General features: G+C 57.1%; 1 protein-coding gene across 1 annotated transcript; it reads right to left on the minus strand.

The window, feature by feature from the left end:
* Positions 1 to 173: 173 nt before the first annotated feature.
* Positions 174 to 21,159, minus strand: CSNK2A1 (casein kinase 2 alpha 1). Its single transcript, XM_080558735.1, has 13 exons — positions 21,004 to 21,159; positions 9,859 to 10,069; positions 8,705 to 8,816; positions 7,694 to 7,795; positions 7,238 to 7,288; positions 6,616 to 6,675; positions 5,862 to 5,945; positions 5,380 to 5,490; positions 4,468 to 4,569; positions 3,785 to 3,885; positions 2,925 to 3,073; positions 2,031 to 2,117; positions 174 to 1,534 (listed from the first exon to the last, which is right to left on the minus strand). The coding sequence occupies exons 2-13, from the start codon at positions 9,957 to 9,959 to the stop codon at positions 1,419 to 1,421; spliced, it is 1,176 nt and encodes a 391-aa protein (XP_080414861.1). The 5' UTR covers positions 9,960 to 10,069; positions 21,004 to 21,159; the 3' UTR covers positions 174 to 1,418.
* Between the last annotated feature and the right edge of the window lie 5,431 nt (positions 21,160 to 26,590).

Below are 26,590 nucleotides of genomic sequence, written 5' to 3' on the forward strand. Positions count from 1 at the left end.
GTGGGCGGAGCGGGGCGCGCACGCGCAGTACCGCGCAAGCCCCCGCCCCTCTCCCCCCCCCCCACCTCCCCTCAGCCGTGACAGGACCGCGCCCCCCGCCCCCCCCCCGGTGTGTGTGTGTGTGACAGAACCCGCCCGGTGCGCCCCCGAGACAGGGAGCCGCCAATCTAACCTCGATAAATAAAACCAAATGTTTATTTACACCAAAATTCCAACACTGGATCTTTCACATATGAAGGACAAAGGATATATATACACAGCGGGGCTGGAACGGGGGGCTCGCGGGGCGCTGAGGGACCGCCGCGGGCACCGGCGGCTGCTGGCTCCTTCCCCGGGGCACCGTGAGGGGACCGAGATGGGGGTCGAGGGGGGACCGAGGGCACCGGCGTCCTCCGCACATGGCACGCAAGGGAGGGGACCGGGCCGGGATGGGGCGAAGAGGTGGCTGGCTTGTATCTGACTTGGCGCAACCCTGGGGTTTTCCAGCTCTTAAGTAGCCAGCGGCTCGGAACCTATATAAACGATTTAAAAACAAGATAGCCGAGAACAAACTGAGATCCAAGCCGAGCAAGGGCAGGAAAAGCCCTCGGTGAGAAAGGAGCTGTGCAGAGCACAGCCTCCTCCCCGGGAGCACCTTCACCAGGAGGTGGAGATCAGTTAACTTCAAGTCGGATCAGTAACTTCGTGTTTTAGCAACTCCGTGTTTTAGCAACTTCATGGTTTAAGACTAGAATTACATGCAAGGGGGTGAGTCGGCATTGTGGTTGGCTCCCGAGGAGACATGATTCAAGCGAAAGAGGGTTTTAGACATTATCTGCGCTTCTTTTAAATTCAGACCACCTCTCCCTACTGGGGGCGTCTCCTCAGCGCGCCCCGGCTGAGGCGACCGCAGGCTGCGGGGTGCGTTAAGAATCCCCCTCCCCTGCCTCGTGGAGACCTGGGGCGGGGGTCTCTGGAGAACAGCACGATCCCCCCAGGGCGTAGGCTCATGGAGGAGTAACAATGGTGGGAACGTGAAGAGATTTCCAGCAGGATGCAAGAGAGCTTGGAAATGCTGTTGATTCGTCTTTGTTCTTAAATGAAGAGTACTCTTTTTTTTTTTTTTGTGGGGTGGGGGGTGGGGGGGGTGGGGTGGGAAACTGTCCAAGAAATATTCCATCTGTAGGTATTTTCAGGGAATCCCCTGAGTTACGAAAAGTTCAAGTAAAAAAAAAAAAGAAAAAAATCAGCCTATAATAATTTTGTATATAATGACTGAACTACTATAAATCCACAAGCAACAGTTCAGACACGGTGCCTCCAAAGCGTTCATCCCCTCCCTTCCCCTGCCAGGCACGAGCTGCGTCCTGAGGAGAGGCGGAGGGGGAAACCTCTTCCCCACCTGACTCAGCCCAGGCAGCAGGAGACAGAGCCCATCACTACTGCTGAGCGCCGGCAGCAGCTGGAACGGGCATCCCCAGCGTGGTGGTGGCAGAAATGACGGGTGAGCCTGCTAGAGGTCCAAGGGGTGAAGGTGTTGGCACTGAAGAAATCCCTGAAACAGAGACAGGTAAGCAAGAATTAGAGGGAAAGCGGTGCATCGCTACTGAGGACGGCTCAGCTTCCCAAAGGCTGCTAGCTTTGTAGGTCGGTTTGGTGGCACTTTGTCGTATTTTCAGAGCTTCCAAAATAAGCTGACATGAAAGATCTTTTACTGCTCTCTGCAGCTCAGATTTGTATATGGTCAAGTGTCACAAAGGGCAGACGTGGCCCTGCATGGCAGGATTGCTGTCCTTCAAACTCCTGCCAGAACATCCACCTGCAAAGCACTTTTTTACAAGCAAGACCAGAAAAGCAGGTCAGGCTGCAGCGAGGCCTCATTTCTCTCTCCCACCTGCTTCTTCATGGCCCTCCTTGCCCTTGTCATCAGTCCCAGGAGAAGACCGAATGCCCCACCTGCAGAACTCACCCTCTTGGATCCTTACATCCACACAGCTCGTACAAACGCTTTAACACACCACGCACCAGGAAGAGTCAATGGCAGAACTGACCTGACATCATACTCGCACTGCTGACAGGAGTGCTGCCACCCGGCATGTTGGAGGAGCTCATCCGAGCCTGGTCTTTCACAATGGGATCTAGGAAGAGCACACTACCCTTAGGCGCCGCGTTGACAGACAGCAGGTGAAGCACACTGCCCGTGAGCTCGGCGCACAGCCAGTGCTGGCAAGCTGCCTACATCAAATAACACCAACCATCATCAACCCCTTCCCACCTCCCAAAACTACTGGAGCAGGTGAGGGAACTTCAGGTGTGTCCTTCCCCATACTGAGCTCAGTACAACCTGCATCTGTACTTAGACAAATTTAGCTGTTTCTCCAACTCTCACTTTAAAAGCTTTCAGCTGAACTGAGCAAGCGTTCATATTTGCGTTGTTATGCAGCTGTTCCCAGAAACCTACATCTTGAGATTTGTGAGAAATCGGCAAACATTTAAACACCTTCACTACTGAAAGTTTCATTTTTGCATGCAAAAGCAAGACCTCGATACACCATTCACTAAGATACGTATTTAGCAACAAAATGAGTTAAAAGGGCCTGTTTTTCAAACCAGAGCTACCTGGTTTTATCAAACACAGGAGTCGGTGTACCAGACACCTGCTGAAATTAGCATGGGTTTAGCACCAGAGTTTTTAACACCGTGCTGCTGATTCACTGGCCTGACACAGACACATCACAGTTTCCTCAGCAGCTGCAGGTGGCAGTGGCCTACTTTACCCACCACAGAAACAAGTAGTTTCAGCTCCATCACAATTATTTGCAAAGACCAGGCTTATCACGTTGCCCTTCTTCGCTCTTGTCTGTGCAACCTACTGGAACGGAGACTTCCCAGAGGCAGAGGAAGAACTGTTTGGACAGCAGATGACCGTAAGAGTGGGTACTTACAGAAGTAGGGGTGTTCCATGGCTTCTCTTGCTGTGAGTCGTGACTGGTGATCATATCGCAACAGCTTATCTAAGAAATCCAGAGCTTCTGGGCTCACCAGATGCTGGTTCTCACTATGAACAAAGCGCTCCCATCGCTTACGGGAGTGTCTGCAGAGAATAAAAAAGCAGATACACAAATGAAACCGGGCAGAGGACATCAACGCCAGACTTCACTTTTGAAAAGCAAGGACCGCAATAGATGCCCGTCTCCCAGCTGGGGTGCTGCTCGGTGTGGCAGCAAGGGGGCAGAGCCACGCAAAAGCAGAGCAGCAGTACACTGTGTCACCACGCGGCGGCACAGCTGCCACGCCTGTGGCAGCACAGGAAGCCAAGTTTAGAACGAATTTATAAGCCTGAACTCTCAGGTTCTGCTCTTCTCTCATACCCCCCAACATTAGTCCCTTGTAGTTTTGGCACGTGTCACAAGTGAAATAAGTCTGAGGAAAAAGATATAGAAATGCTAGCAGCAGCAACCGGCTTTCTGTACTGCAGCCCTGAGAAACATGAGTCTCTCTTATTTTTCTGCTACAATTCTGAAGGTAGCGTTTGCTCGTCATGCTTTATACTCTGGCAGTTCATTTATTACCTAGATGATATTTAAAAAATCTTTCCTCAAGTGCAGCTGCAGCTAAAGGCCCAGAGGAAGCACTGGCAAAAGGGATTGAAGGCACAAAGTAACAGGCCTTTAGAGTCCTGGCTCCAAGTTCTCCCTTAAGCAGAAGGTTTTTTTGTTTACTTCAAGCTCTGCTGACAAAGCAGTACACGTCCAGGTCTACGAAGAACTCACAAGCATTTAGGCTACTTCAGAATTTGGCTCACCTGCCCAGGATGTCATTGAAACGTGGATCCAGTTCGACGTTGTATTTGTCAATGTAGTCATAGAGGTCTTCTGTTCCCAGCACTTTGGCTATCCTCACCAGCTAGGAACAAACAGAAAAGTAAGTCACTGCTGTGAGGGAATGGCAATGCCAGAGCCAGCATAAAGACGCTGCAGCACATTCCCCTGGAGCTTGAATGTGGTCTCAGCGGTCCCAGCCAGCAGCCACGGGGCCATCTCATGGCTCCGACTGCTCCAGCAAAGCAGTCACAGGCACCAGAAACACGTCTCCGCTCAGCTGGGGCTCAGTAAGCCAAGGCAGCCTGGAGGGAGCTGCATACTCTGAACACTAAGGCTTAGAAGATGGATAGGGCAGGGGCTTTCCACATATTATATATCCTCAGGAAGAGCAGATCTACGTACCAGAACGCACCAGCCTTAACATAACTAAGGCCATAACTTTTCCAGATACCTACCGAGTTCATAAATACAAAGCACTATAAATCTATTTCTATTTACTGGGTTAGATAATATCACACGCTTTTAAGAAGGAATGTGGCTTCAAACCGAGCAAAGAAGTCATTAGAGAAATACTTAAATTCTTCTTTGGATCCCTTGATAGAAGCATGAGCAGAAAACCTTCCTCGTGTTAAGAGAACAGAGATTGTATATGACCAGCTCTCACCTGATCATAGTTGTCATGGCCATGGAAAAATGGCTCCTTTCGGAATATCATACTAGCCAACATGCAACCCAAGCTCCACATATCCAGACTGTAATCATACATCTGTACAAAACCAGAAGGACAATTCAATTTCTAATGAATTAAGCAGAAAAGACTTCCAATACTAACAGCGCCCCCCTTCCTCCCTCCCCAGCGGTACAAACACGGCCACGTTACACTGGGAACAGACAAACATGTTTATCGCTAGACCTCTGCTCGGCTCACTTTTCCCATCACTCAAACTGGGATTACAGCAATTAGCAGAACCACAGGTATCCTATTCCCATCCCTCTCTGTAAAGATATCGGAGACCCAGTGCCTCTTTCTACTTTCACTGCAGCCTTCAATGTTACCAGTCATGGAGAGACACGGCTTGAGAAGGGGAGCCTAATGGCAAGCAACAGGAAGTGCTGACTCCACAAGGTCCTCGAGCAGACAGCGAAGTGCCTTCGTTCAGCACCAGCACGATCTGAAGCCTGCATTGACATTTCCAGCCCACAGCATTTCCACAATGCAAACTGCCATCAGATTATGGGATGTTTTTATAGCTTTAGAAGTTCACACAGCAATAGCTATTCTCACGAGGACTTTGTTTCATTTCTGTAACTTGCTGCAAAAGCAGCCTTGATAAAAAAAAAATCCAACAATTGTATTCCAGGATCCATGACAACAGTTCTGCAGCTCTTCCTCAGGTCCTCAGATAACTCACTGGTTTCTTTAATCAGTGGCTTTAAAGCCACTGCTTTTTAAATGTATTTTAGAATAGACCATCTTTAGTTGCAGGTCTCTAAGTATCTGAATTTCTCGTTCACTACCTTGAAATGGCACGGGCTTTCTGTACACGCATCAGTGATAAATGCTGGTAATTCTTACCTGATAATCTACCAGGAGTTCAGGTCCTTTGAAATATCTGGAAGCCACTCTGACATTATACTCTTGGCCAGGGTGATAGAATTCAGCCAAACCCCAGTCTATTAGTCTAAGCTAGAAACAGTAGGAAACAAAAAAAATGGCTTAAGGGATGCACCAGCTCTCCATTTGCCGAACCTCACTACAAGTGGGTTTAGCCGGAAGCTTCATTTACAAGCGTTCTATTTTCGGTTACTTTGAAGCAGATTGGAATCTTTCTTTAGGTATTCTCCCCACACGAACATCAACTGGTCTAAATAAAATTCCTCTCCTTACCAACCCTCTTGAAACACATAACCCATTACAGGATTTCATTTAATTTTTTTTTCACATGATAGAAACGCAGTTTCCCTCGAATTTGTCTGCTAGTACCTCTACACAGCAGTACCCAAAATGAATCCCTGGTCTCCCAAGGGAAAAAGCAGGACCCCTCCCTGCCCCGTTACCTTTCTGTGCTCATGATCAATCATGACGTTGTGAGGTTTCACATCTCTGTGCATGATTCCCATGCTATGGCAGTAATCTAGAGCCTGTAAGTGAAAGCAACGTACTCTGGAATAGCAAGAACTTTGCAAGTTCAATCATATTCAGAAGTGAATGTTCCACACATATCAAGGCTAACTAGGTAGCAAGACTCTGCTGCCCAGCGTTACATCCTTGACTAGACTCACAGACCACAGGCAACACCTCAAGAGCCCCCTCTCAAAATTAAGCACCAGGAACAGAAGTGTTTGGCTTCGCCTCACGCACTTGCTCATAAAAATGGAATTCCAGAGTCTCTAAGAGCAGAGTTACTGGGCCCTACTGATCAAAAAAAGCATCCCCTTCCCCAGACTCCTAAGAGGAAAATAATTGCTTCAGAAGAACAAATACACCTGACTCACACGATATTAAAGCAAAAAAAAAACCAACAAACCAGCCAGTTACAGATTACAGTTTTCAGAGGCTTTTGATTTAGGATCCAGAGTTATCTCAGTGTATCCAAACAACAATTTCCTATCCTCAAAAGAGGACTAGAATTTGTTGCAGAAACAAGGCTAAACAATTGATATTTGACTTGATGTATATTGTTCCATGCAATTCTTCCATAGGCTTTCTCTCCCCTTTCCCCCATTAGTGTGACAAGACAACCATCTCTATAGGATTTGCTGAGTACAAATCCTCAAAACAAACTGTTGAAGCAGCAAAACACCAACTTACCTTCAAAATCTCATACATGTAGAATCGAATATCATAATCTGTTAATGTCTGGTATAATTGCTGTGGGAAACAAACACATTACATCAGCGTTCAGCACTGAAGACAAACATCACGTCCGTGCCAATCCAGAAAAACCCAGCCCTGTTCTCTGCTGCTGCAGCCCTCCAAACCCACTTGAATGACCAGTAAACAGTTCCCAAGCTACCCTGATCCCACAGACGTTCAGTCTGTTCCTCTCTCCTTACAAATCACATACGCAGCTTACTTGCATGAGGCACTACGCCTGCAGACTGGGGCTCAAAAAGACCAAGGGTGCTCTCAGCTGGAGAAAAGCTACGACAGGCACTGATGGGCCTTGAGGTAACAGGAATTTGCTCCCAAGGTTACAATACCACTTGGAATCTGGATTCTCATCTTGTAACTTCTGTGGCAAAACGGTGCTACGGGACTAATTACAAACTTACTTTACTTCCCAAGTAAATCCATCTTTAAGGACAGCTGGCATGTCGGAAGGAAGTGAACAAATAACTTCCCTGCCCGCTATGTACTTGCCCCTTCCCAGAACAAGATTACAAGCGGCTTTCGAATGGAAAACATTAGAGGTGCACAACCCATACCGTACCTTAAAGTCTGTGTTGTTTACATGTTCAAAAACCAAAGCAGGAGTCCGAGACTGAAACAGAAAAAAGTGTAAAGTCTTGTTGAGATAAATTGCTTTCGTTTAGGATAATTAAATCATTTTTACTTTAAAACCCCCCTCTGCCTCAGACATGGCTGCAATTGCCCTCAGATAGGGGGGAACGGAGCCGAAGCCTGCAGCCCGCTGCAGTACTCCTGTAGAACAAATTAACATGTCTCAGCTCTGTGGTACCTTCTCCTTACAAAGCAGGGGGCTGAAGTGACCCACAGGGGAGGGGCCTCTACAAGAAGTTAATCAGATTAAGAGGTGATATGATTACGGGATTCAAAAGCACGATTTAAGAGCAGGAGAAAACAAAAAGCCAAATCAGAGCTGAAGCCAAACACAGCAACTTCACCCATGACCCCAAGGAACCCGTTGAGTTCCTTCCATACTCACCACAGGGTCTTTTACTATATCTGCAAGAGTGATTATATTGGGACCGCCTCGCAAGTTTTCTAAGATCTTGATTTCACGCTTGATTTTCTTCTTTTTAACAGGCTGAAGAATAAAAACCCAAAGCATAAGACAAAGCGTCCCAGTAACGCGAGGCAAATAGCTCAACATCTAGATGGCAAAGGTATGGGACTGCAAGTTAGCAAAGTACCTCAGAAGCTTTGCAAATTAAGTTCAAACAGTTGGACTTGCTTGTTACGGGACTATGCATCGTTCCAGTACGGGCTCAAGCATCTGCAGTCTCCTAATGATACATTCTTGACAGCCACAAGCATCAGTTTCATGTGAAAAGGGTTATGAATTTGGCTTTTTTTTTTTTAAATAAAGAAAAGTTGTCTGAACATGATCCAATAGTCAAAAGCTTGTTAACTGGCGTGTGGTAAACGTGTAGCTCTGAGAAGTCCACCAGCTATCTGAGGGCCACTAAACGAAGGCATTTCACCAATCACGTCTGTGGAACAACCAGTTTCCAGGAGACCCTAACTCAGTCTGGAAAGACATTACAACTACAGCGGAACATGCAAAGCAGAAATGAAAAATTTAAGGTTAGCAGTCAGTGAATTTAATCGCTGGCTTTAAAGGACAACGATCCCGTTAGCTCAGAGGCCTCCATCCACCTGAAAGCACGCCAGGGCGCTGGTGGTTAGAGGAGGTGAGAATTCTCTAGTCAGCTGTTGAAGTCTTTTCTAGCTCCAAGTAAAAATGTGTTCCACATCAGGGCTTCTTTACGATAAAGGGTAATTCCTTGCAGGCAGAAATTTAACTCGGTAACGAAGCACAGGGTTTCTTATTAGGAGGTTAAAATAACAGCCCATTTCACCGAATGAGGCTCCAAAGCCAGACTTTAAGGATTTCAGTTTTAGAACATAAAAGCATTTTAGACTAAATGCTGCGTTTTCTGACCTCCCCATCACCTCAAGACAGATGCCACGTTTTGCCCAAATCCCTGCTCACCTTAAGAATTTTAACAACTACTTTTTCATTATTTGTAATGTTGATGGCTTCAAATACTTCACTGTATTTGCCTCGGCCTAATTTTCGAACTAGCTGGTAGTCATCTTGATTTCTGTGGAGACAAAAAGGTACAGTTCCAAAGAGTTGGGTCATTTCCATCAGAGTTTACACAGCACTCCTCAACGCTACACCCCTGACTCACCTTGCAGATGAGGTGGCCTAACTAGCACCTGAAATCTGAATGTGATGATTAAGAATTAAGAAACAGGGAGCTTCTCTTTGCCCAAGTCAGATTCGATCCTGAAACTGTTTTTTGCAGTAAGCGACACGAGCCCATCTGCATTTCAGCAAACGTGAGCCGTGCCTTTCGATCTATAGATTCGGAAGCTACGTTTTCCCTAACGTGACGTTAAAATATCAATAAAGCCATTAAGACCAAAACTTCAGGGCTGGCCCATTTAAAAAGAGACTAGGCACGAGGCACCACTTAGGCTCAGACGACAGCACGCATTTCAGGAAACTGGAACTGCAGCAAAGCTGAGGGCAGGCCTCAGCCTGAGCCCTGCTATACAAAGCAGGAACACAGAGCTATGAAGCTGGCACCGCTGCCATCTGATTCTTGGACGGTTTAGTCATGAGATCAATTTAGACATCTCCTTCCTTCAAGGAGGAGCGTACGCGTCTTTTGTAGTCACTTGCAGAGAGCAGAGCAACAAGTCACAAAACAACATGTACCTATTTCAGTTTGCTGCGTCTCTTCACTCCTCCAAGTCAGAAACAACTTTTCACTTCTTTTTGGCCCTGCACCCAGGACCATTTAGCGTGTTTCAGGTAAAAAAAGATTTTCTTCCCTCTGGAAGGAGAAGTTTCCTGGCTACCCGGCAAAAACTCCTCAAACCAAACTCTTAAGGGAGACGCTAAAAATGTTCCTCCACTGCTGGGGATTTAAAATTTTGACAAGAAACAACACTTTCAGGTACACAAGAGGTTATTCTACCATTTCTGTGATCCCACAGCTGTGATCCGAACACGTGCCACGCGCACACAACATCTGCCAAAGAGCACGGAAGAGCCTAACGCAGCACAGGTGTCAGGGCTCCCCTGGCACCACGACGGCAGATCCCACCAGGATCCATCCCAGCCCCGGGACTTACCCCCACTCAACAACATGCGACTCGTAGTCCCAGTACTCCCGGGGTCTGTGTGTGTTCACATCCGTGTAAACCCTGGCCCTGCTCGGCACGGGTCCCGACATATCAGACAGGTTGGCAGGTGGAAGGGAGGAGATGTCTGAAATCAGAGGCTACCCGAACTCCGAGGTTGGACAGAGGATAAAGGCCTCGGACAGGCCTCGGATTCTTCCAGCTGCAGAGAGAAAATAAACCAAAGGTTAAAATCTCAAGATACTATAAAAATAGTTAAGTTAATCATTAAAAGCTGTTGAAAAGGAGAAGCTGGAGCCTAGCCCCGAGGCCTGGGATTGTCTGTCAGGCCCTGGAAGCCGTTTGCCTGCTCTCCCTCACACAGCACAGGACCGCTTGGCCCGCCTAAGAGAAGTCACACCCCGCGCGCACCTCGCGGCTTTCGGTACCGAGTTTCCAGCTTATGGCTGCAGAGATAACTTCCCAAAGGGGAAGGAACGCGGCGAGCTCCGTATCAGCGGAGGGCCTCCTCCCCTCGGCTCCGCGGCGGGGGCAGCTCCTCCTGCAGCCTCTGCCAGCAGCGCGTGGAGCAGAACCTCCGCGACCCGCGCCTCTTGCAAGGCGCTAACCGTCGACGCTGCGAACAGCTGACAGATTTACAAGGTCACCCGTGCGACCTAAATTAAGCGCATCCCGAAGTTTCAATTTCTGGAAGCACCAGTTCTCATTTAAAGCAGAACCCTGGGACTCGCAATTCAGAAGGACCTCATCAGAGCAGTTTTTATCGCTCTGCCTCACATACACAAAACCGGCTTCAGAAACACCAAACTTCACTTCCCTGCTGCCCCCACGTTCGGTTTTTGTTAAAATTCAACCATCGGAGCTCAGGACGCTGGGAAGATCTCACCGAGGCCAGTCGTTACAAACCATTCGGGGCCTGAAGACGCTCGGAGGACTTTTTGGCAGAGGCAGCCAGGAGCTGTGCTGGTGCTGGGCACCAACCGTGGCCCCAGCCTCCCGCGTTCGAGGAAATCCAACCGTCCAAGAGGACGGCAGCACCTGGGCTGGGTTACTTTAGCCAAACACTGGAAGAATTCTGCTGCAAATGTCTGGTGGTGTCCCTTTACACTCTGCTTGTCCAAAGGGCTCAGCAAGCTCCTCCACTTCTTCCTTCAGACATGATTTTAGCAAACCTCCCGTTAAGCTTTACCATTACTGTGACTAATTGAAACAACTAAGAAGGAAGTCCTTGTATGTCAAAGAAACACTCCAGTTTGTGGCTATTTAAGACACCGGGAACGCGCTGTAAGGACACCAGTCACAGACCAGCTCTCTGCTGGGCCCCCCCGACACCGGGCTGGTATCGATTCCCTCACCCAGTGATCTTGGGAAGCTTACTTAAACTTTTACTTCCCTTAACGAGGGATCATGGTCAACAACTGGGTTCCTCAGTAAAAACAAACTCATCGGTGCAGGGATGAAGCTCCTCTGCAGAGCACGCCGTGTTCTCAGGGCCTGGTGAAGGCCTAATGCTAATATCTGCTAATATTACCCAACGCTAGAAAGCACAGATATTGTAACAGTATTCAGTCAAGAATCACGGCTCCTGTATCAAAACCCAGTTGTTGAGACTCTGGCCCTGCCATCTAAGCCTCCTAGTTTTCATAAATCCAGCCTACCTACCAAAAGCACACTTGCCATCACCGGTAAAGTCAATAAAGCCCGCTGAAAACCTCACGCAAGATGTCTGATTTTTTTTTTACTAGGTCGTAAGCAGGCAGCGGACAGCCCCGCATTTCGACAAACGCTGCCGAGCGCTCCGACCTCATACCAGAGGCGCTGCCCTGCCCAACAGCAGGGCCTTCGCACCCCATAAATCCTCCACCGCAAGTGAAAGCTGACAAACTCGTAAAACATTTAAATACGAGAACGTCAGCTTCCAAATTCACTCGTGAGGAAGGAAGCCGTGCTGCGGCGTGGAAGAGCTCCGGTTGCGGCGCCTTGCAGGGCCTACAGGGCCGTGCCTGGAGGAGGGCGCGCGGGGGGGGGCAGCGCTGGAACTGAAAGAAGCGGGGATGATTTGCTGTGCCGATCCCATCCCCTCGCAGAAACACGCAGCCGCTACCCTGCGGGAGGAAGTAATAGCACCATTAATCAGAAATTAATCAGAAAGACCTAGAAATCTACTCGGAGCGGTTCGTTTAGGCTGTCGGGACGCATTGCGCAAGAAGAAAATTCCAGAAGGAGAATCCCGCTGGCGGCAGCTTCCTGACGTTCCCTTCAGCGCCTGCTGCAAGGACCCCAGCGAGAGCTGCTGGCCACGAGGGCAGGGGGCGACCCGGGGGCACGACTCTGACGTCCCTCCCCATTTCACACTGCTCCCCCAGCAGCCGGTCCCACGTTCGGACGCGGAACCATTCGCATTTCTCTTTCTGGTGTGGACTAAGCCTCCTCTAGTGGCACGAACGCTGGTAACACGGGTCGTTTTTTGACCCAGCGACACGCGAGTCTTTCGAGGGCGGCTCCGGGTGGGCAGGGCAGCAGGAATCCAGCCCCGGGGGCACGAAGGGGCACGAAGGGACCCGGCGCTGCTCCCCAGTCCGCAGCAGGGACGGGACCGGCCTCAGCGCAGCGACGCACGGGACGTTTCAGCCAGGTGTTGGGTAAGCACAGAACACGAAATATTACTAAAAAAATCAACTCCCAAAGCGTAATTCCCCTAACAAAACGCACGTTTCCAAAGATCAGGCAGCAATTGCCCCAGACCTCACACCACGTGTCCACGACTCGGGAGGGCAGCAGAAGGGGCACCTTTACCGGAACGCGCTCAGCACCACGCGGCCCGATTTCAACATTTCATCGCGTTTTCGTTTCTCCTCATCCCTTGCGCTTCCAGCGGGACACCCACTTGCTGACTTCACCTGCCCGGTACTCCTCGCGGGGGAACTAACAGAGGCCATGCGCGCCTAAGATGACTTGGCAGTTTTAACTTCTCAGCGTGATTCGGTACCAAGAAAGCACACGACTGCTCCACATCATTCAGCTGAAAAAGATCATTGTTTCAGCAGGGGAAAAAAAAGAGAAATCAATCTCATTATCTAAAGATAGATCAAACTTCAGAGTGGATATTTTCTTGTCATGTAGCTGCAGCCTAGCACAAGCTCCGTGCTGTAACAGACAGCTCAGAGAGGTTTTTTTCAGGAAATCATCGACTGGGGCTTCTAAGAATGGCACGCAATGCCCGTGAAGGCAGGTATCGTCGTCTGCTGCTCCTGACGTGGAAAGAGGAAAGAATCTGCAGAGAGAACTTGGTTTCAAAGCAGTTACTTACACGCACAAACTTCCTCACCCGAGAACTTTTCACTTCGTCTACTCAAGCCGCTAAGGAATCGATTCGTATTTTGCTTTCACTGCCCCTCAGGAGGGATGATTTTGTAGCGGATCCAAGCTCTTTGAGATAAGGGACAAATGAGGACAAATAACAGGTACAGGTGCGGTCACGCAATGCCAGGTTAGCTCGCAGTTTTCAGGCCGAAAAATCTACAGTGTGAGTGGCAATCACGCCTAAACGAAACGAGCGTCCTGAGCACATTACAGGGTGAGCTGTGCTACCGCGGTCGGAAGCCTAAGAGAAGAGGTCGCTTCTTAATTCCCACATAAACGACAGCATCACGGGATAACTTACGGCGGGAGGGACTGCCCCAAGCAGTCCAGGCACAGCAGATCGGGTTGCCACGTCCCGCACCTCCAAGGCTGGAGGCTCCGCAGCCTCCCTGGGCAACCCGCTGCAGGATGCGACCGTGCTCACCAGGGAAAATACAAAACCCCGCATCCGATCTGAATCCCTGTGGCACTCCCGCGCTGTGCTGCGAAGCGCTGCCACCAGCTCCCACCTCCACCGCTAGCTGTGCTCTCCAGGCTGAGGCATTCCTTTCAGAAGCAAAGAACCTGCCACAAAACCAGCCCGAACGCTCCCCCCGCAGCACCGGGCCCGGCTCTGCGCCGGCCCCACGGCAGCTGCAGCGCTGGGGAGCAACTCCAGCAGCTCGGTACCCGCTGCGCCTGGCCGGGAGCCGTCCTGCCACCAGTCCCGTGCTGCACCCACACGCGGCCCAAGTGCCACCAGCCGGCTGCCTGCAGCTGGCATCGCTGCCAGGAGATGCCCCAACATTTGGGGTGACACAGAGAAGCACCCGAGGCTCAGGAGAACACAACGCGCCTCTGAAAAAACGTCCTCTCTCCGGCAAAGCTGAAGCGCTCAGCTAAGAAACAGGACCACGAGTGCTAAGGCAGGGAGCAGCGAGGAGGACAAAGCCCTCAGTCAGCCGCCCGGCACCCGCCGCTCAATGCCAGGGTGCGCCCGCACCGGGGCAGAGGGCAGCTCCTCTGCTCGGGGCGATGCCCCCGAACACACCGCCGGGCGGCGGCGTCCTGGCACGAACCCGCGCAGGAGGTGCGGTGGCTGCTCTAACGCTCAGACCTGCCCTGAGAAATGCCTCTAAGTATCAGCATAAGCTCGTCACCAGCTGCGGCCGCGGCAGACGGACCACGGACGGACAGCAGCCGGTTCATTCTGAGCAGAACTACAGCAGGCAGCCCGGAACCGAGGGGGCGTTCCTGCCCTCCGTCCCCAGCTACAGCGAGACCTCGCCTTTCGCAGAAAACGGCCCAAACCCAACCTCAGAAATCAGAAGCGCACAAGGTGCTTTGGTGGTGGGGGCACATCCCGGCTGTCAGCCACGCTGCCTGCAGTTTGCCTTCGTGCAGTCCCGCCGATCCCTTGCCTACGAAGCCGCCCAGGGGTGGCGCGCTCGCTCCCGCAGCGTTCGGAGGACATCTCGTGCCGGGCAGGTGCTACTGGAATTAAAAGTTCAGGACGTGCTTCAACGCTACAGTGCAGCCGACTGGCAGCCGGCAGCGAGCAAATCCCGCGGTAACTCTAAAGGAAGAGGCGACAGTAACCGACTTCACAACAAGCACGTGCTCCACCTCGCAAAAGAAACCTAATTCCTGCGTTTTCCTAACACTGGAACTGCAGCAATACGAGCACGGAGCAGATGACCTCCAGAAGTCCCTCGCAGCCTATATTTTTCTACGATTTTATAGCTGAAATAGAAACAAGCCTGGATTAACAGAACTGACATTTTACATCCTTTCCCGAAACCCATTTACCTACTAAAGGGACAGCATCGATTGAGAAGCAGATTTTAAAACCTAACAGAGTTGAAAAAAAGCTGAGGTTTGAAACCAAACTTTTCTCTTGATATTTCCTGGAACACCGCTGTCTGCTCGAACTGCATTTTTCCACCAAAATTTTTTTCCAGATTTCTTTTAAATAGCTGGCTGTGTCCGGCTGCGGAGAAATAATAAAGGCTGATGCATAAAGACCCCGAACATTCCCTTAAAAAAGGAAACAGAAAGAGTTGTTACTGAATTCAAAATAAGACATGACCAGCCATTGGGAAAAAGAGCTGACAGGCTGAGAAACATCTTGGAGTAATTCCGTACTAGCGAGCTCCTAAAATTGAGCGCGGCGCTTCCTTTACCCGCGTTTCTAATTCCTCCCCCAAACTCCCCGCAGCGCCTGCCAACAAAGAAGTCGCCCCTTGCAAAGGGGGGGCCACGAGCTAACGGGAGTCACAGGACCACGAAAACATTTTCACTTTAACTCCACGTTTGACGGTAAGGCCACAGCCCCGGGCAAAACTCGACTCTGCCGCCTCCCAAACCTTGCAAGCGGCGCCTGTCGTGCCTGGCGCGCCGCGGGCTGCCCCGGCAGCAGCTCCGTGCCCGCGCTGTCCCCGCAGCAGCTCAGCCACAGCCTGCCTTCCCGTTCCGAGCTCTAACAGCTCCCTTCCAGAGGAGCTCGCACGGATCCTCCGCCGGTTCCCAGAATCCCGGCCTAGCCGGACAACCGTCCTTACATTTACAGAGCTCCAGTGCTGGCGGCTGCTCGAGTACCTGGGCCAGGCAGCCGGGATTCCCTCCAGCAACAGGAGGCTGCCAGGGACTGGAACGTTCCTCGCCGCATCTCCTAGGGGTCACACAGAATAGCTGGTCAGCTCCGAAACTCCTCTCCTCCTGCCCTCCCATAAAATCACGGCCTCTCCCTCGTATCCGAGCAGCCAGCCTAGCTCTCGGACCCGGGGAAAGCTTTCCCTGACACACCACCGCCGAGGCTTGTCTGGAACGGGTCGCAGCAGCCGGCGACGCCGGCGGGACACCGAGGCCCTTGCGGCTCCCAGGCCCCTCAGAGCAGGGGGTATCGGCACTGCCACCATGTCAGATTCGGGCCGCAATCAAATAAAAACGGCTGAAAGGCCAACCGGGAACAGCCAACAAATAAAAACGGCATAGCCACGAACAGCCAAATGGTGCCGCCGGCAATCCTCTGCCCTCGGGGGCGTCACCCGGGGCAGGCAGAGCCACGCTCCGTCCCCTGGGGGTGACAGCCAGGGTGCTGTGCCCTGCGGGGGCGAGGCAGGGCACGGGGCTCCTGAGAGCAGCCCCAATAAACGTCTCGTTAGCCTCGACCACGCCAAAGCCAGACGGCTCGCGAGGACTCGAGTGCGGAGCGACGTGAGCCTCTTTCTTCTCAGCACACTGCTAAAAACCAGAGCTCCCACCGCTGGGGCTCGGGACGGCTTTTTCCAAGCAGAATTACCGAGCCCACCCTTCGTGGGATGCCGGCAGCCCCGGGCAGCTCCTCCCGAAAGCTCAGGACGGGGAACGTTGCAGCGTCACCGCAGGCTCTTCGCAGCTGACATCGGGTCAACCAGCAGCACCCTCTGGAAAGTTCTACCTCCGTAATTAGCGCTAAGCGAGGCAGTTGTTTTCCTCCCTAATTAGCACACGGAGTTCCGACTGCCCCATCGCCCAGTTGAGCGACCCCCCGCGGCTGACGTGCGGGGTGTGACGGAGCTGGAGGGCAAAACGCAGCCGGGTCGCTTGTCTTTAACCACCCTGACCCTGCAACTCCCGGAGGCAGGAGAGGTTCTGGAGGCCGGAGGATAAACCCGGCTGTGGCGCGTGGAACTTCTTCAGGAAATCCTGGGGTCAGCTGTCCCCACCACGCAGGCAGCGCTTTGTGGACCGTCTCCGCAGCTCTGACGGGCTCAGGACGAGAGGCGCGGGGCAGCCCCCGTCCGAGGGCAGAGCTGCCGCCACCGGGCTCTGGGAACTCGGAGCGAGGCGCACCTGGCTACGGCTGCTCCCAAAACCCGCCGGGGAACACTTCTCCGAGGGCGGAAACCTGCCTCCATCACGCACCGGCTCTAAGGCAGCACGCCGTTCGTCGCTCAGCAGGGACACGAGAGCCGAACCCACCCTGGCCATGCCAAGCCAAGCCAAGCACGAGGCTGCCCGCCTCTGCCCGCCGCTGTCCGCCTCCGTCTGCCGGTCTTCGCCCCTTGGAATCGCCCAGAGAAGCCACCGGGCAGCGTTAAGAGGTGGCTTAGGAGGAGGATGCGTCTCCGCACCCTGCTGGACGCACCCACGCCTTCTGAAATGCCCAACCTTGCAGCTTTTCATTTGTAAGTCGGTCGATGCTGATGGAGACTCTGCCCAACTTCATCAGCGGGCAAGGAGAGCTCCTCTCCTCCCGGCAGGTAACCGGGCCGGGGTAACCTGCACGAGGTGAGGCTGAGGCGTCACAGCCCGGCGCTCGCAGCCAGAGAGAGAAACCTCCGTCAAAGCCCGCAAGAAAATGAGCGGCGCGGGAGCTCTCCCTTTTCCACGCGGGAGGTCCCTTTGCGCTGATCCACCTCCGGCACGCGAAGAACGAAGACGCCCTGGCGGCTCCGTGCGCAGGAGGATTTCTTGGGGGGGGGGGACGTCTCCAAAACGCAGCGAGACCTCCCCCACCCCGCGAGGGCGAGATCCTGCACAGAATTCCGTGCTGACGCCGCGCTGCCCGCGCCTAAAACCAACGCGGCTGCCCGGCCCCTGGGCAGGCGTGCGCGCAGAGGTCTGCTCCTCCACAAACAGCAGCGCCGGTTTTCCAGCCCCACGCTGCAGCACCCGAGGGCACGGCCACGTCCCACCCCAGCCCACGACTTCCCACCTCCATCCGCGCGCCTTTACCGGCCACTACCGGCGAGCAACAGCCAGAGCGTAACCCAGGCGCCGGGTTCAGCACCTCCACGGCCTGCTTTACACAGCGCCTGCCTGCGAGCGGTAATATTTCATAAAAAAAAATGAGAAATCAGTCCTGAGGTCATAACCTACCTCTCAAACAAATCAATTCTGTGGAAAATTACTGAAATCCTACCCTTCCCAGCAGGAGCCTGGCCCAGTGCTGCTCTGTGTCCGCACGGAGCTCCGAGGTGTCCCCTCTGCTCCTCAGCTCCCCAAAGCAGTAGCACCGCAGGGACAACGAAGCCACCTGTGCCAACGAAACTGCCCAGAGCGGCCTGGACGAGGCAGCAGGCACAGGGCGGGCTCGCTTCGGGGCTCCTCTGACCGACAGCGGAGATCCTCGACCCGCTGCCCCTACGGCTGCATCGACAACCCCATTTCTCCTCGATCCTTCTGCTGGCGGACGGCTCTGGCACCTCGGCGGAGTCCAAGACCCGGGCTGGGAGACGCGCTGCTCTCAGCGCCAGAACCGACGGCTCCGGCGGCCGCCGTCTCCTCTTCAAAGCAGGTTTCCTGGATCCAAAGGAGACGGCCCGTGCTGCAATCGGGTTCTGTCAATTCCAGGCAAGTCAACCCTTGGAAACCCCAGGAAGGAGATGTCCAAGCTCAGGAGAATTATCCAAGAGTCGTCTTGCAACCAAAAGCAGAGAAGGTTTGCAGCCAGCCCAAGGCACAGCAGCCCCTGCTGACCCTAAAACCCGTGGGGTTATTCTCTCAGGACCCTCACAGGACACGAAAACCCAAGCTGGTTTGGGTTTTCTCACCCCTACAGACCCCAAGCGTGATGCCTTGAGGTACACGGCTCAGAAGTGCCGACCCGCGGAGGCGACGGGTCCGGTAACCCAGAAATAATCCCTGCCTGGCCAGAAACGTGACACAAATTAATCGCAGCGCCACAATGTCACCCATCTGCTTCTGTCTTCCTTTCCCGTATTCCTCAGAGGACGCGAGGAAAGGCAGGAAGAGAAAATGAGTCCTGTGAGGAGGGAACGCAGCAAAACCTCCGGCAGAAGGCCACCGCCGTTCAACAAAGCTGGGAGAAGTCACCTGAGGTGGTGAGGGGGACGGGGAGAAGTGGTTTCTTTCTCTGTCGCCCCACCAATCTGGTGCCACCTTTCGCTGCCCCGACTTCCCCAAATTCCTCCCACGAACCTGTTCCACACCCCCTCAGCGGCGCTACCTCGAAACCCCCCGAAATCCCACCAGGGCGGCCATTCTGCCTCCCCCCCTTCGGGAAGCGGCGCTCGCACCCCGGCCGATCCCCGCTCGCTGGCTTCCACCGCCCCTGGCTTTGCGTCGCCTCTCATCAAGCAAACGAGCATCACCACCCCCCCCCGACGAGGCCCAACCCCGGGACATTTCACAGAACATCCCCCGGTCCGGTTTCCTTCGCGTTTGCCAGAACTCGGTGCCGACGTCCCCGTCCCTCTCGTGCGGAGCCGTACCCCCGCCCCCCCCCCCCGGTGCCCACTTCTCCATCCCTCCCCGAGCACGAACTCCGCCGCTTTCTGCACCGTGCCCACGCCGCCAGCACACGGGGCGAGCGGTTCTTCTGTCCCCGCACGCCCCACAGCCCAGCCCATGCTGGCGGCCGCATCCGACACCCAAGGCTGACCCAGCGCCAACGCCAGCCCCGCACGAAGCCCGGTATTTCGAGCAACCGTCGCGCTTCTGAGAGGAGCGAGCCTCCTGAGCGCCATGAGCTGCCGCCTGCCCCGACGCCTCCCTGGGCCCCCAAAGCCCCCCCCCCCACAGACAGTGCTGCCACCCCCAGCGGGGGCTGGCTCCAAATCCACCCGACCGAGCTCGCAGGCAGGTTACAAGGCACGCCGAGGCCCAAACTCACGTGGGCCAGGGGATGGCGGGCGGAGCTCGCAGCGCACCCCCCCCCCTTCCAACGGGGCCCCTCCGAGCCCCCCAGCCCCGCACAGAGGGCGGCTCTGCTCACCAGCACCATCTCAGCACCCGCAGAAGGGACTTGCGGGCCCTCGCAGGCTCTGCCTCGACCCAACCGCTGCCGTCAGCAGAAAAACGCAGCAGCGGCCGGGTGTTTATAACCCAAACTTTATTGGCTGGACCCGAAGCCCCGGGTAAGGAAGAATAATCTGCCGAACGGCACGCACGGGGTTTCATAATCTTATCTGCCCTTTCGTTTACAAGGCGTATTTCACCAGCTGCCGCACACAGCCTGCTGCCCCGGGGCGCAACACGCTGAATTACACCGGGGGGGGGGGACACTGACCACCCCCGGGGTATTTAGGAGAGAGGCGAGCGCGAGATCGCCTCCCGTCCGGCAGCCCCAGGCCTCTCCTCGCCTCTCGACTTGGGGAAAAAAGGGGGGGGCCCTACCGGGGGCAGGCAGGGGAGGGGAAGCCCTAAGGGTGAGGAGCACCCGCCCCACCTAAGCGGGCCCCCTCGGACACGGCCGGGGGAGGGGAAGGCCGCCTGCCCACGGGGCTGGGGCCTCCCTGTGCGGCTGGGGGGAGCCCCCAGTGGGGGTAACCCCATGGTCGGCCCCATAGCCTGCCATACAGGCGGCCCCACAGGTGGCCCTACAGCCGGCCCAATAGATTGCCCTGCAACCTACCTCACAGGCAGCCCCACAGCCGGCCCCACAGCCCGCCTCACAGGCAACCCTACAACCGGCCCCGTGGGCGACCCCATAGGCGGCCCCACAGCCGGCCCTACAACCGGCCCCATGGGCAGCCCCCGGCCGGCCCCACTCCCCCGGGGCCCTCAGCCCCTCCCGGAGCAGCCCCCTTCCCCCCCCCCCCCTCAAACCTCCCCCGTTTCCCCCAACCCCCCCCCCCCCCCACCATCTCCGTGCCGGCCCCACAGCGCGGCCCCCCTCCTCTGAGGGGCGTCCCCGGGCCCGGCCCCACGGCGCGGCCCAAGCGGGGCGCGGAGCTCGGCGGCGGCTCCTACCCCCCCCCCCGCCGTGGGGACCCCTTTGGGGAAGGTCAGGGGATGCCGCCGAGCCCCCTCGGGGCCGTGCCGGGCCTCAGCGGGCCCCGCCGGTACCTGCCGGAGCCGCCGCCGCCGCCGCCCGCCGGGCGCACACAGACAATATGGCGGAGGCACAAGGCTCGGCCGCCAGCCGCAGGGACCAGAGCGAGGCGCGCCGGAAGCGGAAACCGCGACGTGCCGCGGGAAGGAGGGGTGTGTGGGGAGGGGAGGGAGGCGGCGCGCATGCGCGGAGCGGGGGGAGGGAGGGCGGCGCGCCGCGGGGGGTTGTGGGGGTTGTAGTTCTGAGGGGGGGTGAAAGGGGGGTGGGGGGAACGGGGAGGCCTAGCGGGGAGGCCGGGGTGCGGGGCAGAGCCCAGCCGGGGGTAGCCCGGGAGGGGCCGGGGGGGGGAGGCAGGGTACGGGAGGCCTCGGCCGGAGGAGGAGGAGGAGGAGGAGAGGCGGAGGCCTGGCCGTGAGGCGCGGCCTGTGCGCGGGACCCGCCGCCAGGGGGCAACTGCGGCCCGTGACGGGGTCGGCGGCGGCCTGAGGGGGGCCCAGGAACGGCCTCGGCCCTGCCCCGGTCCCGGTCTCGGCCTCCCGGGCAGCCCCGGGCCGTGCCGGGCGGCGAAGGGAACCGGCGGGAGGCGGCCCCGGACCGGGCGGCTGCAGGACGCGGGCAGCCGGCTCCGGGCGGCCGCCCCGGGAGCCCCGAGCTCGGCCCGGGTTGGGCCCTGGTGGGGTGCTGGGCCCCGGGCCGCGGCCCTTCCCCGAGGGCTGCCCGGAGCCGGGCGTCTGCCGGCCGGTCTGCTGCGGGCTGAGCCGTGGCGAGGCCCTGGGGGGGACACAGAGTCCCAGAGTCCCAAAATCACAGAGTCACTGAATCCCAAAATCCCAGAATGACAGAATCACAAAATCACAGAATCCCAGTGTCACGGAATCACAGAACCGCAGAAACACAGAATCACAGAATGACAGAATCCCAGAATCACAAAATCCTGGAATCCCAGAATCACAGAATGACAGAATGACAGAATCCCAGAACCACAGAATCACGTAATCACAGAAACACGGAATGACAGAATCCTAGAATCACAGAGTCACAGAATCCCCAAATCACAAAATCCCAGAATCCCAGAACCACAGAACCACAGAATCACAGTCACAGAATCCCAGAATCCCAGAACCACAGAATCCCAGCACCACAGAATCCCAGAACCACCTAGGTCAGAAGAGACCTCCAAGCTCACCCAGTCCAACTCCGACCTAACGCCACCAACTCCTCCACACGTTAAAACCCAGCCAGGCCCCCTCCAAAACCATGCCGAGACCCCCCCACACACACCCCTGCCCACGTAGGGCTGCGCCCCAGCTCGTGTCACCCGCGTGGGGAACGCGTGGCCTCGTGCTGGCGCACGCCCTGCTGTGGAGGCCGGGCTCTGGCCAAGCACCGCGGCCCGCCTGGAACCAGCAGCCATCCCGCGGGGAAGAGGGGCTCGTGCTGAGCCACGTTCACAGCCCCCTGCCCGCAGGAACCTGCCCGGCCCTGCCCGGAGCCCACGTGCCCGAGCCCCCGCGGCCTCGTGGCTGTGCTGCACGCGTGTGTGTCCCTCCCTCCCCGCGTGTGTCCCTCCCTGCGTGGGAGCCTCACCCGCGGGAGGAGCCGCCGGCGGCCGCCTGCCCGAGTCCCACAGCCCCCCTCACCCCGGGTCACTCCCATTAGGTAAAGGAGCAGCTCGTCTTGGCGGGGGTATCTCCCTCTTGTGCTTTCCTTGTATTGTACGGGCCTGGGTCATCGAGGAAATCTTACGGGTCCTTCTGCTGCCGAGTGGTCACTGGGGAAGCCCGGCCCCCTTCCCCCCATTGTCAGCGGCCGGGCTGTATCCTCGCTCCGAGCCCCGGCCCCTAAAAATAGCTCTTTGTCAGGCGATTGTTCCGACACCTTCGCGGCCGCATTGACGTGGGCCGGAGCGGGACAGAGATGGGGTAGGTGGAGGGGAAGGGCTGGAGGTCCCCCCTGGGACCGCTCCGAGTATTCGCCACTGATAACAGCTCCTGTTGGGGGGGGGGGGAAATGGGCTCCAGGCACGCGTGGCTCCGTGCCGAAGGCCTCCCCGCACGCCGCTGCCCGCTGGTCACCTCTTCCCCACCTGCCCCCGGCCCCGTTTTGGGGCTCACCCCGGGTGCCCCGGTGGCCCTGTGGCGGCCGCAGAGGGGACACCTTGCTCAGGGTGTGTGGCAGGTCAGAGAGCTCCCATAGCTCCAGCTTAGATCCCATAGCACGGTGCCAGACCCCGGTTGGGGTCCAGCCCAACACCCCCAAACCATCGCCACGATTTGGCCAAGCCGACCCCGGCCCTGCAGCGCTCTCCCTGCCCCTGGCCCCACAAGAAGCCCCTCTTGGGCCGGGGGGTGCATTCCCCATGGAGCTCCTGGCCCAGCACGCCGGACCTGGGGTGCCCACGGCTCCTGTGCCTCATCAGAGGGGTCCCTTACAGCCTGGGGGGACCCCCCTCTGCTTGTCCCTCCTCGCCCCCTGGCACCCCCCTCGCTGTCAGCTGGAGGTGACCGTGCCCCCGGGGACCTCTCCTGCCCGGCCACCCCAGCTGCAGAAAAAGAGCTTTTATTTCCCATGAGCTCGAGCAGGTCTGGATTAAAATAAACCGCTGGCCCGGATCCCTTTTCTCGTGTCACGGGAGACGCCGTGCTTGCACCAGCCCGAGCCCGGACCCTGGGCTCTGCACGGCGCCGGGGCCATGCCTGGGACCCCCGGGACCCACCGAGACCCCCAGACCCCCTCTACCTGCCCGTTGTGGCTGGCCCCAGGCCCGGCTGAGCCCCTCGGGGCCGTGGGGCAGGGCACGGGGCCAGCCCCGCTCTGATTACCCCCAGCGCTTTTTCCTTTTTCTCCCTTAATTTACCGAGTGCTAAATCCAAATATTACAACTTCCCCTCCGCGCCGCTGGTTTACGCAGGCGGCCCCCGGCCGGGCATTGTCTTATTGTTTGTGGAGGGAAGCTCCAGCGGGAGATTAACCTGGCGTTCACCCCGCTGCGGCTTCACACCCTGTCCCTGCTGGGGGGGCCCGCGCCCCGGGGAGCACGGGGTGCACGGGGGGACACGGGGACAGGGATCCGCGGGGCTGCTGCACCAGGGGATTTGGGGGATTTGGGGGACGTGGGGGCTCGGCTGCTCCGGGGCTCTGCTGGTTGTGGCGGGGCGGTGAGGAACTGGGGGGAGCCCCGGGGTGCTCAGGCAGTGCCTTGGCCCCTTTTCTTCCACAGGGAGCTGGTGGGGGCTGCGCCAGTTTGGGGGACAGGGGCTGTGGGGTGGGTATCCCGTCCCGTCCCATCCCCATCCCCATCCCCATCCCATCCCATCCCCATCCCATTCCCATCCCCTCCCCTCCCCTCCCCTCCCATCCCATCCCCATCCCCATCCCCATCCCCATCCCATCCCCATCCCATCCCATCCCCATCCCATCCCATCCCATCCCACCCCATCCCCGTCCCCGTCCCCATCCCCATCCCCATCCCCATCCCCATCCCCATCCCATCCCATCCCATCCCCATCCCCATCCCATCCCCATCCCATCCCCATTTCCACCCCCATCCCATCTCATCCCACCCTTGGTCCTTGCCCCCCATCCCCCTCCCCACCAACCCCTCGGGACCCTTTCACGGGGCCGTTTGCCTCCAGGCCCTGCAGGCCCTGGGCTGATCGGCCCCACTCGGGCAATCGCTGCGGCTCCTGCCACGGGGACGATGTCCCTGGGCACCGAGCGCCCCAGCTTTGCTCTGGTGCCATTTAGGACACGATTGGGGTCTTCGTCCTGAGCCTCTGCTCCGGGCAGAGCCCAGAGGGGCTGCCACAGCACAGGGCATGAGGAGGGCTGGGTCCTGGGGCTGGATCCTGGGGCTGGATCCCAGGGCTGGATCCTGGGGCTGGATCCCATGCTGGATGCCAGAGCTGGATCCCAGAGCTGGATCCCAGAGCTGGATCCCAGCCCCTTCCAGCAGCCCCACGCCAAGCCCCCTCCGGCAGCTCGGTCCCGGCCCCGCCGGGTGCGGGTGCAGCCCCGCTGCATTCCTGCCTCGCTGGCCCAGCAAGGTTAAACAGCGGAGAGGCTGAAATATTTGGGAGGGGAATGGAGAAGGGAAAGGGAAAAAAAAAAAAAAAAGATCTATAAAAAGACCGTTTAAAAACACAAGTTAAAGAAAAAAAGAAAAAATACCAGGCGCGGAGTGCAGCTGCGGTTCTGGTTCCAGTTCCCAGGTGATGTCAGGCCTGGAGCGTCTCCAGCCCCGGCCCCTCGGAGACGGTCTTTGTGGGTTCAGCACTGAGTGTTTTTCCTTCCTGAGACTCGGGGACACCTTCCTGTCTCAGAGAAAGCAGCCAAGAGCCATTCCAAGGGTGTCCGTGCGCAGGAAAGGGAGAGGATGGGAGGGGAGCGCGAGAGGCGGCGCGGCACGGCGCGGCACGGGGCTGGCAGCACCCATGGGTGCCCGCTGCCCCGGCCGAGCCCTCTTGGCCCCACGGCGAGCACCCCGCGTGGGGCAGGGGGCACCCGGCTCCCATCAGCCCGGCCCCAGCGCCTCTGAGTCACCGTTTCCCTCTCGCTGCACTGGGAGGGGCTGGAATGCACTGGGACGGACGGGCTGCTGGCACTGGGACGTGCTGGGAGCCATGGCTGGGCACTGGGACGTAGTGGGGTGCACAGCTCCTGAACTGGGAGCTGCTGGGAGCCATGGCCTCGGCACTGGGACACGCTGGGACCCCGGTCCCTGGCACTGAGAGGTGCTGGGACACACTGGGACACATGGCCCTGGCACTGGGATGTGCTGGGATGCGCGGATCCTGCACTGGGACTTTTTGAGACCCAAGGCCCCGGCACTGGGACATGCTGGGATGTGCTGACACTGCACTGGGACTTGCTGGGACCATTGGCCCTGGCACTGGAAATCCTGCACTGGGACACACTGGGACCCATGGCCCCGGCACTGGGAGATGCTGGGATGCGCAGATCCTGCACTGGAACACACTGGGACCCAAGGCCCCAGCACTGGGACATACTGGTGCCCAAACCCCAGGCCCCGAGAGCCACTGGGACGCTCGTGCTCAGCCCTGACACGCACCGGGCCCAGGACTGGGGACACACTGGGACCCGTGCTCGTGCTGCTGGGACCCGCTGGGACCCCCACCCTCAACACAGGGACATGGGGGGGGGGGGGGGCACAGCGGGACCAACACCCCGGCACCGAGACCCGCCGAGCTCAGCACCGGGACCACCAGCACCACAGGGGCCGGGGGCACGGCGGGGGCTCCCCGGCAGCCCCGTGGGGACCGAGCCCTTTCATCCGCGGGCCGGGGCTGTTTGCAGAGCGTGCCCCCCCCCCCCCCCCGCCCCTGCCCCTGCCCCTGCCCCCCGATAAACCCGAGGGCAGGGATTCTGTGTCCGGGGCTGTTTGGAGAATCTCACGGCTGTTTATTGGGGTCTGGGACACATTAGACACGCTGAGAACAAACCTCTCCCACCCACCCCGGTCCCTGCCTGGGACTCGCTCTCACAGCTGCGCTGCGCTGTCAGCTCCATAAATCAAACCCGGGGGGGGGGGGGGGGGAAAGGGGGGGCCACGGCCGGCCCGGCCCGGCTGCACGGGGGGCC

The sequence above is a fragment of the Anser brachyrhynchus genome (assembly GCF_964034855.1).
Source record: "Anser brachyrhynchus genome assembly, chromosome: 16".
NCBI classification, from domain to species: Eukaryota; Metazoa; Chordata; class Aves; order Anseriformes; family Anatidae; genus Anser; species Anser brachyrhynchus.

Excerpts from the sequence above, each read along its gene's own strand:
- CSNK2A1 (XM_080558735.1), bottom strand. The coding sequence starts at position 9,959 with ATGTCGGGACCCGTGCCGAGCAGGGCCAGGGTTTACACGGATGTGAAC. Across the intron at positions 5,946-6,615 it reads ACATGTATGAGATTTTGAAG|GCTCTAGATTACTGCCATAG; the intron begins GTAAGTTGGTGT and ends TTTCACTTACAG. Across the intron at positions 3,074-3,784 it reads TTCAATGACATCCTGGGCAG|ACACTCCCGTAAGCGATGGG; the intron begins GTGAGCCAAATT and ends TATTCTCTGCAG.